Source organism: Grus americana, chromosome 3 (genome assembly GCF_028858705.1).
Source record: "Grus americana isolate bGruAme1 chromosome 3, bGruAme1.mat, whole genome shotgun sequence".
Classification (NCBI taxonomy): Eukaryota; Metazoa; Chordata; class Aves; order Gruiformes; family Gruidae; genus Grus; species Grus americana.
In genome coordinates, this window is record NC_072854.1 from 8,049,505 (window position 1) to 8,067,870 (window position 18,366).

Sequence of the window (18,366 nt, forward strand, 5' to 3'; positions counted from 1 at the left end):
TCTTCTTCAGACACTTAAAGTGCATAGAAAGGAGCGATAAGGAAATTTTTGTGTAAGGCCTTGAGGTTTTTTACTGAATAGTTAACAGAACAAATATTGATTAATATTGATTCTGGTGTGGGGTTTTTTGTTTGTTTTTGTTTTTTCTTCTCTTAACTTCACTTACATTCTGGTGTCTGGTCCTCACGTGTTTTAAGTATTGACAAGATTTCAGATCTTCTGTTTCACCAGAAATTTTGTCTGTTTATGTATGCACTGTTGCATGTATTAACTGTTACATTTAAGTTTATTTGGAAAAGTGTCAAAGGAAGCGTGGATATCAGGCTTTAAAAACCCCATGCTGTTTGTGAATTAATGCATTTTTCACAGTGGTATATAGTGCCTTTAGCAGGTTTCTGCATCCTCCTGTTTCAGATTCTTGCATTAATTCCTTACAATACCAGACATTAGCATAAAATAATTAGTCTGGCTAGTAGCATAGAAAGAAGCATAGCAGAGGCATATCTGTAACAAGAAGTGTATCCGCTGAGCAGAAGACTACTGCTTTTCTAAGTGTCTTCCTACTTTCTCAGGTGTTAAATATTAAATATGCAGCAACTTTAAAACTGACCTCTACAGAAGACTACCAAGTGAATTATACTTAATGCAGCTAGACCAACATTATGTTTGGAAGTGCAGGTTGACCTTCAATATCTGTAGGTTGGCAAACTAGAAAGATTATGATCTACAAACTTCTTTGGGTTTGAATACTGTCAAAAGTAGAAAAACTACAGATGGTTGCAATAGGTTTGTTCTTTTCTTGTACAGAAGCAATAAATAAATCTGATAGAAAAGCTTGTCATTAAGTGCAAAAGTTAACTTTGCAGTTCTTCCTTGTGGGCTTTCTTAATTTAATTTTATCTTATTTTTAAGGACACTCTCAGACCTGAACAAGGATGGAAAAATGGATCAACAGGAGTTCTCTATAGCCATGAAACTCATCAAGCTGAAATTGCAAGGACAGCACTTGCCTGCGGTTCTCCCTCCTGTCATGAAACAAACTCCAGTGTTTTCGCCACTAATGTCAGCTCGCTTTGGTACTTAAGAATATATAATTACTTAGTGTTTAGAGGTAAAAAAACACAGTTAATTGCAGCCAAATACAAGCATTAATCTGACCGCAGCAGTTGAGTGAATCGTGAAAAAAAACCCCAAGAATATTCTGATTTAGGAAATTCACAAAGTCACTTCCTTGACACTTTTGATAATTTCATTCTGTGAAGACATTTAATAATAATAATGGAAAATCTTCTATTGAATTTTGATGTGAGGTGCAAGAAGACCATTCACATTGGCCATCTGACTTGCAGGCTGTCGTCTTGTACTGAAGGTCTTTTTTTGTCTCCCTCCTACTCATTCACTTATTTATACTCAGGGGTTTTAAAGTTAAACTTAGTAAAGGTCAGAGTTTTGGTAGAACACTTATTTTAAATATTTTTTTCAAAATCAATCAGATTGTCTATTTTGGTTATATGATCAATTGAATATCATTATTTCAACTTTTTTTTTCCTTTTTTGACAGTGTTTTGGCATTCAGTGCATGCCTGTTCTTATTTTGTGGTTTTGTAGAAGAAAATGCATGTAACAACTTCAGCTGGACTACAAAATCAGTGCATACTTCTATGTTGAAATTAAGTGTATGAATATATTAATTACATAAATGATTTTAAATGTCTGCTCATCAGTAAATCTTACGTGTTTGCATACAAATGCGTGCATTTATAGATAGCTGTGGTTGGCATGTGATTAATTCCTATTAACCTTCCATCACAGCATCTGCATGCTGTCGCCTTCCACAAGATTCAGCCAGTAATTCAAGTGCCCTTATTCGCTTCAGGCAACTGCCTAAAGAAGCCATTTGCTGGGCGTGGGTCCCGAAGCATGGACTTTTCACCCGTACGGATTCTTCCAAGGGCAACGCTTGGAAGGGACTTAGTTCAGAAACAGTATCAGCTTTTCCCTATAGAGGATTGTTACAACTTTTTAGCTGTGTTTGTAATTCTCTCTCAGGGGTCAGATGTGGAAAGGCTTGTTGAAAAACTAGTTATAGCTGCAATTATAGAAAACTCAGTCTTATTCTTTTGTGAAATACTAGCTAAATCTACCTTGAGAATTAATCGCTTGTAAGGATTCATTTTTTTCAAATTCATGCTCTTCAGTACGTTTTCCTCTGTGAGCTGTCTTGTCTAAACTTTAGAGAGAAAGTAAATATTATACACGAGCATCTATTTTAACTCATTGCAGGTCAGGACGTGGATTGCGTTGTGTAGTTTCTGCCTAGCATAATAGAGACAATTTCTTGCCGGATCCTCTGCAATATTAAATCATGAATTGTTGGGTTTTGCTCTAGGAATGGGTAGTATGCCAAATCTGTCCATGCCAACGTCTATGTCTACGATCACACCGTTAGCTCCCATGTCTCTGACCTCCATGACTTCCATTCCCCCTTTGGTTATCTCTGCTCCCCTGGTGCCTTCTGTCAGTACCTCCTCGTTGCCAAATGGAACATCCAGCCTTCTGCAGCCTTTGTCCGTACCTTTCTCTTCAAGTAAGTATAGTACAGTCCACTACTCTCTTTGACACTTGTGAATCTTATTTTCACTATGGCTAATTTCAGACAAGAATGCCAATACTTGCATGCGAGTTAAAAAGAAAAAAAGTCCCAAAGTTGACATTCGTCAAATTGGTTCTAACTAGTTAATCTTAAATCACTGATTAGCTTTTCTTTCTTCTGTCAAAGCCTTGAGTGTTTATTACAAAGCATTACCTTATACACAGTTCTTGGTTTTGTCTTTTTTTTTTTTTTTTTTTTTTTTTTTTTTTAATTTCAGCACTGCCTCATACTGGTTCTTTAGGTCCCATGGCAGGCGGGTTCGGTGGTACTAGTATGCAGAAGGCACAGTCACTAATCGATTTAGGATCTAGCAGGTATGAAAGTTAAGTTTAAAATGGTTATATCTTGAACTTGAGTAGTATGCCTTCCAAAACTTACGGAGCATTTCTATTTTCAAAATAAATTCATTAAAAATTGATCTGTCTAATATGACCTACCAAGACTGAAAATAGATGGGTTTGATATGCACAATAAATAATATTTTCAGGAAATCTGACAAAACTATCTGAAGCAGGTGAGGAGCTCAAATGAGAGAAAGCGGTGCCAAAAAGAAGGGAATGTACCTCATTAGTAAATAGAAGTAGAACTTAGCAAGTGGTTATAAAAGCAATGTTTATGGATTGATGTGCTCATTCATTATAGAGGGCACCATGTAATTAGCAGGCATGTAAGAATACTATTTGTTATAAATATTTATGTCTGAATTTGTTTTATGAATAATATAAGATTATGAGTCTTTTGTCATCAGCTGCTCTGTTTCACTGACTTTAGAGCTTCAGCATAGACAAAATGAGGGACTAGGCTTATTTATCCAATTGGGCATCCAGGGAACATCTCCCAAAAGACAATCCAGAGGGCATCTCAGCCCCAGCTCCCTTCCAGAAGGTGACTCAGAAGTGCTTGTACCTCTTTGCTGCTGGTACAAAGCATCTAGATTGAACACATGCCTAACTTTGGGCTCCTCGTACAGACAGATGCCTGATGCTGGGAGACGTTCAGTAAGATGATTGTAGGCATGGTGCCTGCCTGTAATCATCTTTTTTTTTTTTTTTTTTTTTTTTTTAAATGGGAAAGCTTTCTTTTCCTGGTGGTGTAGTGATGCAAAGTAGCTCTTCTTCAGTGTTACTCTTGACAGCATTTTCACCATCATGTTATCTAATTCCATGCAAAGGATGTCTATCCAGCATCGTGCCCGAAAGGCTTTGTTTATATCAGCATTCTTTATTGCCTTGGATAACACTTCAAATAGGTTTTTTACTTGGCAGAGTAGGGGATTACCTTAAACAAGGCAGGCTGGATGCACCTGGTTTTGTCTGATCTTCAAAGATGGGACACTGTGAAAATGCCGAGAGTGGCAGGTAGAAGTTTTATAGGTATAACTAAACACTCCATCAAGTGCTGTTCTGCAGAAACTGAATGAGTTGCTAAAACTCCATTCAGCCTGTCATTGCCACTAATAAAAAGAGTAAGTAGAGGTGGAATATAATGGCTTTAGCAGCTTTAGAAGCTCCTTTTGGTTGTGAGTTTCAGATACCTTTTTATGCTCATGGTTATTCATTTGCATACCTCTAAAAGTTACTTAGACATCCACCCAATGTTTCACAGACCTTGTAAACATTCTTGTGAAAGTTGAGATTTTTTTTCTATGGTTTCCTATAGTATTATTTTGCAGTGGTGCACCAATGAATTATGTGGCATAGGTGCCTGTGATACCAAGGGAACAGGATCTTGAATTCAACAGTTTCCTTTAGATGTGTCCTTACTTTCACAGTAAAATTCCATATTAGTGATGAAAATATTTACAGCAAGTTAGCAGAGGTAAAACTTTGTGGAAATTGTTTCATGTTACCGGAAGATGTTATATATCTTCTGTTCCAATACGTGTTTATTAAGCCAAGTAATTTAGAGTTTGTTCTTTCTCTCTTTCTCTCTCTCTCTTCCTCTTTTTTTAATTTTATTTTTTAATTATTTTTTAAAATTTTATTACAGTTCAAATTCTTCCTCGAGTGCTTCACTAGCTGGGAATTCACCAAAGATTGTATCCTCAGACTGGGCAGTTCCTCAGGCCTCCAGATTAAAATACAGACAGAAATTTAACAGTCTTGATAAAAGTATGAGTGGATATTTATCAGGTGAGTATGGCATTTGATATGGAGGGGGAAAACCAGCAGTGTTTTCTGCCTCTGGAACATCACAGGCTGAGGGGTGAAATCCTGACTTGGGATTTGACTTCCATATGAAATCAAAGCTGAAACTGCTGACATTCAAACCTACGCAGGAGTAGGTGGGTTTCAGCTACTGGTTCCAGTCAGCCACGTCATGGAAATAGCCATCAGTTTATTAGCTCGGGCTCTGTGTTAGACCTGGAGGGGCCCAAGGAGGCAGCGATCTCCCCAGGTAGACTGGGGAAGCTGCAGCAGCAGCAGAGGGGAAGAAGAGAAGAGTGGCAGTGGTGGGATCTGGCTAGAAGAGCCCAAGAACCATAAGGCTGGGGAAGTTAGCTCCAGAAAGTCAGCAGTCATTTTTCAAGCATCACTCTTTGGACTGAGACTTTTTCTTATGACTTTGTAAAACGGGGGACATCTCACGATCATTTTTGTGCCGTGTGCTCTATGTATATATATTATTAATTGCTTAGATATTTGACCTTTATCTTTTCAAAGAAAGCAGTTCAGGAAAGACACTGCAGTACTCGGCCGTTGTTTGGCAGTTTTCAGAAGCAATTTAAGGGAGTCATTTGTTGTTGACTTTCGGTGACATTTGTGCTGTGCTACAGTATTACAGTGGTTTTGAAAGACTTCACACAAAGTTAATATGGGAGTAGAGTTTTATGAAAGTCCTTATAAAACTGGATTACTCATTGTAATGCAGTGAGTAGAGTGCTGGCCAGGCAGTTAGTAGATGTAAAGTTATTGTGTATGTCTGTAGCTTACTAGATTTCCCATTTTGAATAAGCACTTACCAAACTTCTGCCTCAGTTTCCAAGCCTGCACAAAAGGAGTGCAATTCTCTCTTTAAGAAAGAAACTCAATGATTTTTATCTTCTTCATTTTGATTTTGGGCTGAAGGTTTCACAACCTACCTAGAAAAGTATATGGTCCTTTGCTAGCAAAGGAAAGTTGACAGCTTTCCAGCTTGCTAGCTCAAGCTTTAGGTAGTCAGCTGTGCTTTTGTAACAGCTGTGGGGATTACCATAAATATCCATTTTTCATGTCAGTTTTTTTGTTAGGTGCTCTGAGTGAAAAAAAGTACACAAGAATACTTACATCTTCATTGTATTCAGGTTGTAATGCTTGTTGTTAAGCCTGGAAGTAATGCCAACTGTCAGCCACTGATGAAAATGGATTAGATTAATATTAAAAATAAACATGCCCCAGTTCATGACCCATTTCTTGCTACATGTGAATCTTTGTTCAAAGTATTTATTTTTATTAAATTCTTTTCTACTTTCACTAAGGATTTCAAGCAAGGAATGCCCTTCTGCAATCAAACCTGTCACAGACTCAGTTGGCTACTATTTGGTAAGTTTAAGTACCGATTATGAATTCAACGTGTTTGTGGTGTTAAGAGAGGAAATGTACTTTATTTAATCAGAAATGATGAAGGGATACCACAGATCTAAAATCATAAACTGAAACTAAGCTGCTAAACTGGTTTGTTCATTATGTCAAGACACCTTGACATAATACAATTAATTTTTTCACTCTTTGTGTTTGCTGAACTCCATATAATAGTACAGATATTAATTTCAGTTTCTGATTCAGTGATGCACTCAAGCTGAGATGAGGGCTTGTTCATTTTAAAAGTAGGATTCTGAGATCAAAGTTGTTAGTTTTAAAATATGGTGAAAGATTATAAATGCAGTAACCCTTCAGATTTTTAGAGTTTTACTGTGGTTCCCATAAAGATATCTGTGTATTACACATTTGTTAAGACTTGCCTTTACTGTGGTGATGGAAATGGTTACAGTTGTCTGAAGCTTTGAATAATCTGCCTTTACCCTGCTAGATATGGTAGTTTAGATTACGCCTACAGGCATAACTCGGATGTTATACATAAAATGTACTGGCCCAGCAGAATTCACAATAGTTTGGTGCTTTACAGCTCTGAGTCCCCTTTCTTCTTCTCTTTATCCCAGGGCAATCATTTGTCTCTGGCAGCACCAAGGTGAAATATTCCTCATATTCATTCAGCTTGTTTGGTTGCATAGTGTGAAGGTAAAAAAGGGAGCGTTGGGTTGTATTCTTCCACTCCAGAATAAGGGGAAATAAAGCAGGCATATAGTGACTGTTTTCCTCTGTCTGTGTACCCACGTAGAGGATTAACAGCCCAAGTTTCCGTTTTGCCCAAAGTAAGGAATTACCAATATTTCTACTGGGGTGCTGTATTCATGGTAATTATTGTAATAACAGTACTGTTATGTGCGAATAGTGCTGGTCTGTGACCATAATAAAAATCTCATTTCATCATCATCTGCTTTTGTTTTTCACTGTGGTCTGTGAGAAGGTGATGATTTTGTTTTGTTATATCCTTTTTGGTTTTAGTGGGGTTTTTAACTGTGGGGTTTTTTTTGGTTTTTTGTTTGTCTTTTTTAATGACCATTTATTTCATAAAGCATTTCATTTAAGTGCAGTCTAAGGACACGTTCCTGCAACTGTATCTACATAGGTAGTTTTTTGAGAAAGGTTCCTGCTTTCTTGCCTGCATCTCTGGAAACATTTCACTGTTCCTCCCTCTTCCCTGGTTGTGTAGGGAGCATTTTGTAGGCTAACAATATGATTGTATCATTTGCCTTCTCCATAGAGGGGGTAGGTGATCCTTTTCCTACCCATTGCAAGGTACTTGGGGCAGCTCATGTCTTCCCTGCACTGTCGAGGAGACACAAGGGGAAAAGAGACTTCTATGCAAAGGGTCCTGTTGTAGAATTTGATGTAATTTTATATAAAGTTTTCTTTTACTTTAAAAAAAAAAAAAAAAACCCACATGGTTTCTAGCATTTTGAGCTGATTAAGAACAGTCCTGGATTCTCTTCCCAGCTCTTCTCTTGGTGATGCAATAAATCATCCTATCCTTTTTGCTGTATTTTACGAAAACATCAGAATAGCAGTGCATTATTAACCAAAATAATACCTCCTTTCATCAACTGTTCATGTTATTAATTGTAATTATTTTTACCAGAGCATTTCACAGGAATTCTCTATTTTAAAAATTACTTTTACAGTAAAGAGTTCCTGCTATGGTAATGGTAATGTTTGGTTCTAATTATTACTGCTGTTAAAACTGTGCAGGTCACTAGCTGATATCGACGGAGATGGACAGCTGAAAGCTGATGAGTTTGTGTTAGCCATGCACCTAACTGATATGGCCAAAGCTGGACAACCTCTGCCGCTAACTCTGCCTCTTGAACTGGTACCACCTTCGTTCAGGTATATCACTGAGAGCAGTGAAACATAATGTATTTTCAATGGAAGTGTTTTATACAAATAAAATAACTGTGTTATTTCTTTAACAATGATATTTGTTTGGTTTTTTCCCCTCCAGGAGTGGAAAATGTACTGAAAATATAAATGGAACTCTGCCATCTTACCAGCCTGTGCAAGAGGAGGAGCCACAGAAAAAACAGCCAGGTAAAACAGAGTAACGCATTCTTAATGTATAGGGCTGTCTTTGAAGGGCACTGAAACCTTTAGAAAGTGGAAGACATAATCCCTAGGGAGCTTCATTTCAGGAGCTGGATCCCTTTTAACTTGGATGGTAGGAAGGTTGTAAAGTAGATGTACTCAGCCTATTACATCTAATAGAATTGAGAAGACAGAGATAGGGGCTATTTTTAGCTGTAGGAAAGGAAAAGTGTGCTGATTAATAATGTATTTTGGAAGATAAATCCTTCGTGGCCAAATACTGCCATGCTACTGCAAATCGTTCTTCAGTTGAAAGTTCCTGGCATTACTTTGTTCTGGACATTTTGAAAACAAGGGGTTCCAATGAGGTTTAATTCTCTGAAAACTAGATGCAATTTGCACATAACGTAGATCCTGCTATTGTCTCCTTGATGCTATCAGCAAAGGTCTCTTACATGCACACTACAAGACACAACTTGCCTCTCTTTTTGGAAGGTTGGTTGCTGGGACCCTAAACCATTCCTTTGTATCTCTTTTTATCCTGTACTACAGTAATTGAGCTTTATCCAGTTTTGTTTTCTGCTGGTTTTACCTCCAGGAAATCTTACAGGGAACACCCTTAAAAACTAAGCTCTCTCTTTATGTGTTAACATTTCTTGCGCAGTGGAAAACCTTTTTAACAGAAGATAGTCTTCTCCTAGTTTATAAAAGCTGTTCTTTTATGTTTCCTGTAAAATTCAAGTAATTTTCATGGTCAGTTTTAAATTACAACATTTTTTTTGCAATTGGAATAGACTTAGGAAAACGTAAAGGTACTTTTGAAAAGAAACATACTACTTTAACAAATGCAGCATGCTTATATCATCCGTGACCCAACAACCTGAGCTTGCCAAAAAGAAAGTATCTATCTCTAGTGGTATAACCAAGGTACTTTTTTGAGAACAGTGTTTTGCACAGGACAGAAATAATTACCTTTCCTTATTTTAGTGACATTTGAGGACAAAAGGAAAGCCAACTATGAGAGGGGGAATATGGAGCTGGAAAAACGCCGTCAGGTCCTGTTGGAGCAGCAGCAGAGAGAGGCTGAACGTAAGGCTCAGAAAGAAAGAGAAGAACAAGAGCGAAGAGAGAGGGAACGTCAAGAACAGGAACGGAAAAAACAACTTGAAATGGAAAGGCAGCTGGAAAGACAACGAGAGTTGGAAAGACAAAGGGAAGAAGAAAGGAGGAAAGAAATAGAAAGGCGGGAGGTTGTTTTCTTGAAATTATTTTTTAATGCTTTAAGGAATATGTACTTCCATACAGTATTCACTTGACATAACATTCAGGATTTGAATGCTGGCTTTGGTTCTGTCTCCTTACATGGCCGTTGGCAGGTTGTCTGGGAGAAGAAACATCATTTCTGTCTGAAAACATTTTGTCTGTTATAAATGGTTCAAATTTTGGTATAGATTAAAGAGTTTCAGATATTTCTTAGGACAGATGAGATTTTCTTGGACAGATTTCTTGGATTTACGCAAAAATCTGTGTACCAAACAAGATTGTACTGAAATAATAATTGATAATATTTTGACAGTTGAACTTGAGACAAATTTGCTTCTACTTGATGTCTCAGCACGTACATAAGACTTACATATTTTATATAGGTCTGTGAAATACTTAAAGGAGGTTATAAGCAATATCTATCAGTCTGCTCATTTATGGGCAGTATTCCAAGCTAAACAGTCGTTCTGTCTGAATTATGTAGCTTTTCTTCATCCAGAGTTCAGAGCATGGCACGAAGATTCTTACAGGACCACTTCCTCCATTCTTTGATGCTGAAGTATATAAGAGCACTTTATAAAAGACAATGTGTTATGTTGCTGTTATGCTACAAGAGCATAAAATAGAGCACATTATATTAAATCATCATCTCTGAGTTCTGCATCTCCATTGTAATTTAAGGTAATGTAACTTTTCTGCAGGCAGCAAAGCAAGAACTTGAGCGCCAGCGACGATTGGAATGGGAGAGGATTCGTCGCCAAGAACTTCTTAATCAACGTAACAGGGAACAAGAAGAAATTGTCAAGTTGACCTCTAAAAAGAAGAGCCTTAATCTTGAATTAGAAGCCCTGGTAAGACAGAAGTTTCACTACACATCTTGAAATACAGTATTTTAAAGTATGCAAATCTTAGAATATACATGAGTGGCCCACTGGGAGTTTCACTCTGTTTTGGATGAGGAATCTAAAGCATGTATGTTGGGTTGTTTTAAAGAATTGATCATGAACTAATCTGCCCACAGATTTAGTGGAGAAGCGATTTTTACTGTACATGGTATAATTTGTCTTTGATTTCTATCTAGACGGACAAACATCAGCAAATCTCAGGCAGATTGCAAGATATTCGAAGCAAAAAGCAAATTCGAAAAACTGAACTGGAGGCTTTAGATAAGAAATGTGACCAAGGAATCATGGAAGTCCAGCAACTACAACAGCAGCTTCAGGTATGTAACTTTCTGTTAAGCTTGTAGTTTTCCTTTACTTCCTATTGTGTTTCTGTAACACTGTTCATAATACATCCCTATGGGAACAAATAGTGAATCAGTTTGATTATAGTGGAGAGAGGAAATCAGCAAGGCCGTCAACATTGCAGAGGTTTTTAGTTTTATTTGTGGTGTTAAGGAAATGCTTGTATGTACTACAACAAGGTGATAGTTGAATGAGAACAGTTGTCAAAACCTCAGCTTTTCTTTTGTGACCCAATAGTAGTGACTTCTCTTTAATTATAAATTCTTCTATGGCTCGACTCAAATTTTTATGAGGAGTATTTTCCTGTATAGAGAGAAAGTTGGCCTTTGGGCTGAATTACCTTGCTGCTCTTTTTCCTTTTTTTTTTTTTTTTTTTTTCTCTCCTCTCTCTGGATAGCAAGACATGAATTATTTCAAGTCAGTTGACTACCATAAATCATCCTCTGCTATATTTTTATGTAATTCTCTTGAATGTCAGGGAAACTTCTTTTCCTGTTCCTGTGTGTCACTGAAAGTTACTGTTTTATGTTAGGCTTGGGGTAGTCAACTTAAATGTTCTCATGATAATATTTACACTTTTAGCACGTCTGTTATTTTTTTTTTCCAAGTGTGTTAATGTTTTGGGGTCAAAAAGCATTCAATTTTAGTAGCATTTATGTTGAGAGTACAGAAGTCATTTTTTTCGTTTACCCTGTAACGATAACTATGATAACTTGCATCCACATTTCATTAGCATGAGTTGAAGGTATGTTTGAAAATTCACCCATTTTTACTCACTGATTTATAAACAATATTAAAAATTTGTTGTGTTCTCTTCAATATCTACAGGAGTATCAGAATAAACTTACCTATTTAGTTCCTGAAAAGCAATTGTTAAGTGAAAGAATTAAAAACGCTCAACTTGAAAACACTCAGAGTAAGTGCCTGCAAATAAATTCTCTTCAGTTTCCATTGCTGGCTTTTCATGACTTGTAAAAAAGGCTGAAGGATGCAGGGGTGCTAATCACACTGTCACTTTTATATCTTTTCAGTTAGTGCCATCTTGGCATTGTTACATCTGCATTCCATTATTGACTTCATGTTCTAAATAAGGGACAAACACATTTTTGTGAGAAAGCACAGATTTTGCTTGAAACTTTATTTACACAGACTATACAGCCCACAGATACTATTACATCTTGTCTTTTTTTGGTAGTGTAAACTCAAGGGAGATAATTTATGTAAAATTTACACCGGTCTTTACATCAAATCACACTAGAAGTCCCCATCTAGAGAATATTGCTATGAATTGATCTGATATTAAACAAACAAACAAAAAAACCCACACAAAACCAAAAACAAACAAACAAACAAACAACTTGCAAAGTATTCTGTATATATTGTGTGTGATGCAAGTATGATGCCAATATGTCTCAGTTAGGTGTTGGGGCCATTTCGTCTTTGTCCTGTATATAAGTAGAAAGGTAAATCAAGGAATTTTTGTGAGGAAAGAGGTTGGGAATGTGTGTATATTAGGAAAATAATTAGTGAAAACAGAAATCCTTATAAAATTGCTTGTCTTTCCTTATGCAGGTACAGGAATCAGTTCAGTGCACAAAAAGTCCCTAGAAAAGGAAGAATTATGCCAAAGACTTAAGGAACAACTAGATGCCCTTGAGAAAGAAACTGCTTCTAAACTTGCTGAAATGGATGCATTTAACAGTCAGCTTAAGGTACATGTGTTATCTAAATACTTAGTCTCACACTGGTAAGCAGAATCTTTATTTCTCCATCCAGTCATAAACATTGGTGGCACTTCTACCAGGCTTCCAAAATAGTTTTCCCCAACTTCCAATGTCAAATAAGAATTACCAAGTCTTGGAGTAAATAATGTCATAAAAATGCACTTAAAACTATTGCTAATGTACTAAAATACGAATCTCTTGCTAATCATTGCTTTGCATGAATCAACTGTTGCTCACTCTCAACTTTTGCCTTTTAGAATTAATTTTGATTTAGAACTGAAGTTTCTCAGGCCCTTGCAAATTCTGTTCTTACGGTACTGAGCTTATATTGGCTACAATTTTTAGATTGCGGACTGAACACTTTTATTGAAAGAAATACAGAGTTTCATAGTACATTGTACAAGATCTGGTAGCAGACTTAGATACTGTCCTAAAAGTAAGCATAGACCACTTACTCATGTAGAAGTTAAGAAATAACTGACCGTTGGCCCTGAAGGCATTTTTGTTTCACAGGCAATTCTTGACTTGCCTAAAAATGCAACTCTCCGGCAGAGTAGCATGCATCCACTTAACTTTATTTACCAGCTTACTCCTAGTGGCACTGATGTGAACTTTATTCTTAAGAAATGAATTTATGCTGGGCCATTGCGAGGGCTCTGCACTCACCAACAAAAAGAACACAAAAATTTGTAGACATTTAAGCACTTTTTAAAAAATGGCTACATATAACATGCATTTTTAGTTACTTGCTTATTGCATGGCTTGCTGTGTTCAGTGGCTGCATCCACCATTTAGTCTTCCCTAAAATATGTTTTTCAAAATACAGTGCAAAGATTAATTGGCTTTTTATCTGCCTTATCTTACAGTGTGAGAATATGGATGATTCTGTTCTTCAGTGCCTTTTGTCTCTGCTAAGCTGTCTCAACAACCTCTTCCTCTTACTTAAGGTTATTTTCTAATCTTTGGCTCTTTTGGTTTTTAATTATTTCGCAATTTTTCTCTGCTTACCCTTTCGGTTTGGATGTACAACTTCTATGAAATAAATTTTCCTAAAAGAAAATCGATAGGCTCTTTTTCCTTCTGCTGGCTTTTACTTCCTCTTAAAGACTTAAAATTTTCTTAACTGCCTAGAAAGCCGAACTGCAAAATACTGATAGCCATTTTATTTCCTAACACACTATGTTCACTCAGTGGTTTTACCCAGATTTTTTTTTTTTTTTTAGTTAAAGTAACATCAACCAAAAAAAATACTGTCCCAGAGGGAAACGGTGTTTTCTCCCACCTTTCCATGTGTTGCTCTCTACCTGTCTCGCTATGCCTGTATCCATACATCTTAAGCTGTGAGTCAGGTTAATGAATTCTCATTCGAGTTTAAGGGTCTAGAAATAGCATCAATGCCCAGAATATGACACATGACATGGCAAACACAATGCTATTAAACCTCTAGATTAACCCAGTACTAAAACCTACTTGGTGTTTTTCCTCAACACTGCTTTTGTCTGCTGGGGTCAGAAACCTGTTGTTCTGTTGGGGTTTTTTCCTCATAAATGATTCTCAAAATTCCTTAACTGACCTTCCCATTTTGTGTAAGGGTTATTCTGTACTTAAATCAAAGATACAAGAGTTTTTATAATGCATTTTTTTTCCTTGTGATCACCCTGAGGTGATTCTCAATTTCTATGCAGAATGAGAAGGAAAAAATATTCTCAGCAGAATATGTTTGGGGAAAAATAGTAGTCAATTATTTAGTTTAATTTGATGCTACAGAGACTTTCACTGACACAGAAGTCTTACCTTTTTCACATAAATTGCACAGTATCTCTTAGGCAGCATGATTATTGGTAGAGGTGCATATTGTAGTGGGAATAGATTATTCTTAATTGCTTTATTTGCATTTATGAGATCAGATATGAAAAGTCAGGGTATATACGTTGGGTTGCTCAGTGTGTATTGATAGGATTCCTAAGATGAAATAATGTAGAATCTTACAAATGCTTTGTAACATGAAGTACAATCTGAAGTAATTCTAATATTGTTGAATTTTTTTCTTCTGTAAATTTAATTATTCCAAAGATTTATGCTGATTTTCTGCTTTGAAAAAGTTTGTTATCAGAAGGAGATGGAATAGGAATTGAAGGATGTGTTTGAAAGAAAAAGTAAAATTGTGAAGTTTACAAATACAGGAGAACTCCAGTCTGAGTTAGTGTCTTTAGACTATGGCTTCCCACAGTGGTAAGCTTGCTGGATACTTTTATAAAGTTTTTCTGATTTAACTATGGGACTGATCATTCAGACAGCATCGCAGCGGCGACCACCCTGCTGAATGGATGCATTCGCAGGTTGATGGTATTGTGTTGGCTTTGAGTTGAAGCCTGCCTCCTTGGCAAATGTGTCTTGTAGTTATTTAAAATACGCTTCATTGCCTTCTGTGTCCTTAGATAATGTTGTATTTGAACACTCAGGTTTGTATCTTCCCTTCTCTGTCATATTTGCCATTTCCAGCAGGTATGGACTGGAAGGGCTCTTTGAAAGCCTAAGTTACATCAAAGGCTGTGCAAACCTGCCAGCTACTTTTATACTTCTGTTTATTTGTCTTTCTTTACAGTGACCTCCCAGGACTATCAATATCTTACTATTACTTTGTTCATTTCTATTAAAACTTGGTTCACAAAGCATTAAAATGCCTGGATGCTTTTCGTGAGAGATTGGCTTTATTCCTTTTGATGTGCTTTGTTGTGTTTCCTCCTTAGGACCTGAGAGAAAGTTACAGCATGCAGCAATTAGCCTTGGAGCAGCTCCACAGGATCAAGCAGGACAAAATAAGAGAGGTAGAAAAAAGAAGAGCTGAATTTGCACATAAAAAGCGATTGGAAGATGAGGCTGCAAGGTACCGTGTCTAAATGTATCAGTGTTGCAGTTTTTTAAAGCAAAATTATGCTGTGGTGACTTTTAAGATGCTGATTGTGTTAAACGGGAGACCTAAACAGTAAAAATACATCCTATTGAGTTGCCTTAGAGAAAATATTTTTATATGGAGTACTACTGGTGTAAGATGGTTTGAATTTCCTCTTTCTGATCTGTTTTTATCTTCTTTTATTAAAAAAAAACCCTTATAATTCAGATTTGATGGATAAATAAACCGAGTAGTCACTTCTGCTATTAAGATTTTTAGCTCCTTTAATAGATAATCCTTACACATTTAAAATTCCTCATATATTCTGCCTTGTTTCAAGGACAGCAGAACATCTGACCTATTTCCTTAAAAGCACTTCTGATGAAGTAGTTACTAGGGTTTTTTGTCATGGATATCCAGACAGGTGTGAGATTTGATACTTAAGACAATAGGAAGGACATTGACTCCTTTATTCCTATGTTAATCTTGAAAGCTGGATGAGTGAGCCAGCTTTGAGTTTTTAATTTGGTTCCTTTTTTAGGAGGACAATGACAAAATTCAAATACATGTTTGAGAGGATCATCCCTTCACATCTGTGGTCCTGGTTTTGCTCAGCCCAGCCTTGTATCAAGCACTCAAACTTTGACTGTCCTCAGCTCTTGGTTTCTCATGGTCTTGCTCCCAACTAAGTTTGTTTTCTCGTCTTTCACTGATTAAGAAACCATAATTTCTAGGGCATGATTCTGGCTGTCTTAAGATGCCACTCTGGTTTTCTTCTCTCCAGACCTTCTGCTATCAGCTGCCTATTTAGGACCCCTGGATTGAAACAGTACCAGAGGATGGGTGCTCTGGGTGGGGAGTCCTCAGCTCAGGAATTCCTTTGGTGTACTACCTTTGGCTTTCTCATTCAGAGAATTGCTGTGTTTTGGGGTTTTTTTGAGAGATTTTCTTTTTCAATGATTCATATTTGCTTTGACTGTCTTTAATGAAGCAGAGCTAGTGACCTTGTAGTATAATAATAAAATGACCATCAGATCAGTGGATGTCCCACAGTTATTTGATGAAGCAGTCTCCTCTAGGCTTGGTCCCTCCTCAACAACCTCTTCAGAAAGTGACCCAGAGGGATAGGTTTGCTCTTTTCAGAAGAAGAGTCTCAACAGCTAAAATACAATGATTTTTAAGGGTGATGAATTGCATAAATAACCTCTTTGGAGACATGAGGCACAGGATAAAATCTGAATAATTTCAGAGAATACAGTCAGATTTCCAGGTTCTGTCTGCTGAAGAGTGTGGCTGTGGCCAGGATGAGCATATTGAATAGATTACAGCTGAAGACAAAAAATTAAAGCAGCAAAGATCCGTATGCAAAGGCTATTTCCATGTATGTACCAGAGTGAAATTTTGTTAGTAATCTGTTAGGAAATCTTAGTTTCCAATCATGAAATTTGGATATTACCTTGGTGGGCAGCTTAAAACCACCTTTGTTCAATTAACAGATCACTTCTTGGTCATGAGGATTTAGGTGAGCAGAAGTGCTCATGGAGGCATTGCACAAATAACCATGTGGCAGTGTTTCTAACCAAGAATTTTAATCCATTTGTTATTTATATGTGAAATATACTGGCATTCATGTTAAGACAAAGTGTGGTCTCCTGTGGAAGAACTTATCAGCCAGAGAGGAGAGTAAACGATATCGTAGACTCAGTTTTACTGACCAGAGCAGTTGATTACTCTGTGAACATGATCCCATTCATTTTTATCTGAATGTTCTCTCCCTCCTCATTCTTTTCCTTCAGAAAAGCAAAACGGGAGAAGGAGAACCGATGGCAGGAAAATATCCGACGGGAAGAGGAAGAGAAAAAGAAGCGACTGGAGGAAGAACGAATGCAGGAAAAAGTTCAAGAAAAGCTGAAAGCTGAAGAAGCATTTGCTCTGATGAGAGAAAGGGAAAATAAACAACAGTTTCATGCGGAGGAGGAGAAAAATAGACAAGCCGCGATCTTGAGGGAAACAGAACAACAAAGGCAGAGGCAACTGGAAGAAGATAAAAGAAAGCAAGAACAAATTGCAAAAGAAGCTGAGGAGAGGCGTAAGCAGAACGAAGAAATAAAGAAGATAAAAGAAGTGAACAACTCTCAAGAGGTGGAGAAACGCATTTCTAAATTAAACATAAATGAGAAGCTTGCAGATCTGTTGAAACCAACAGAAGGTAAAAGTCTTAAGCCACCCTGGAAAAATGAAGGTAATCTTAGTCTGTTAGAGTTTTGCTTTAATGGCTCTTATTTTCCTGAGCATCATTTCATTCTTTAAATGTATTATTGTTAATGTGGCACTATGGCAGACTTACTGTTTAAAATACTATTAAAACCTCCCCAGCAATGTTTTGTGTCTTCAGGTAATTATAAATCGTTCTGTTAACTTAGGTCACTTCTATCAGTTTTCAGCACCTATGACTCTGATGACAAATCTTGCCGGGATCATGGCCAGCAAATCACAGACGCTGGAAACAGTAACATTTTAGCATTTTCCTAAGGCCTGCACTCTCTGTCATTAAAGCAGAGTACTGATATGGAGGAGTTTTGCTCAATGATGAGTGGATGGGCAGGTACTGCTCAGCAAAGTGATTCATTAACATTGAAATCTACTTTATTTCTGTGTTACTCAATGCCTTTTATTTGGGGGGGAAAAAAAAAAGGAAAAAAGAACTGAAGTCAACCTAACTCTAGTTGTAGGAGTTTGAAAAATACTGGTTTAACAATATTTTCACTAAAGGCGGTTTTGATTAGTTCCATCCTTCATTAGTTCTTGACAGTTTTTATTAGCCACTTTTATCACTGAGTTCAGCAAGCACCAAATCAGAGCAGTGTTGAAAGATACTTGCACACCTCAGCTGTACCTTATAAAACATTCGCTGTTAGCAACCTCCGTCGCAGACTTGGAGAACAGAGACACAAAGAAAACAGAA

General features: G+C 37.0%; 1 protein-coding gene across 8 annotated transcripts in view; it reads left to right on the plus strand.

The window, feature by feature from the left end:
* ITSN2 (intersectin 2) overlaps positions 1-18,366 on the plus strand; it is an 83,806-nt gene that overhangs the window by 34,818 nt on the left and 30,622 nt on the right. For 5 of the 8 annotated variants that reach the window (XM_054822571.1, XM_054822578.1, XM_054822574.1 and 2 more), the window contains exons 5-19: positions 913-1,076; positions 2,390-2,587; positions 2,871-2,967; positions 4,643-4,785; positions 6,111-6,174; positions 7,942-8,079; positions 8,195-8,280; positions 9,262-9,524; positions 10,239-10,388; positions 10,619-10,759; positions 11,613-11,700; positions 12,357-12,496; positions 13,375-13,455; positions 15,259-15,395; positions 17,198-17,643. In XM_054822571.1, coding sequence (XP_054678546.1) covers positions 913-1,076; positions 2,390-2,587; positions 2,871-2,967; positions 4,643-4,785; positions 6,111-6,174; positions 7,942-8,079; positions 8,195-8,280; positions 9,262-9,524; positions 10,239-10,388; positions 10,619-10,759; positions 11,613-11,700; positions 12,357-12,496; positions 13,375-13,455; positions 15,259-15,395; positions 17,198-17,643 — 2,336 coding nt within the window. The remainder of the gene's footprint in view (positions 1-912; positions 1,077-2,389; positions 2,588-2,870; positions 2,968-4,642; positions 4,786-6,110; positions 6,175-7,941; positions 8,080-8,194; positions 8,281-9,261; positions 9,525-10,238; positions 10,389-10,618; positions 10,760-11,612; positions 11,701-12,356; positions 12,497-13,374; positions 13,456-15,258; positions 15,396-17,197; positions 17,644-18,366) is intronic. The other 3 variants (XM_054822576.1, XM_054822577.1, XM_054822573.1) reach the window with 2 other exon arrangements.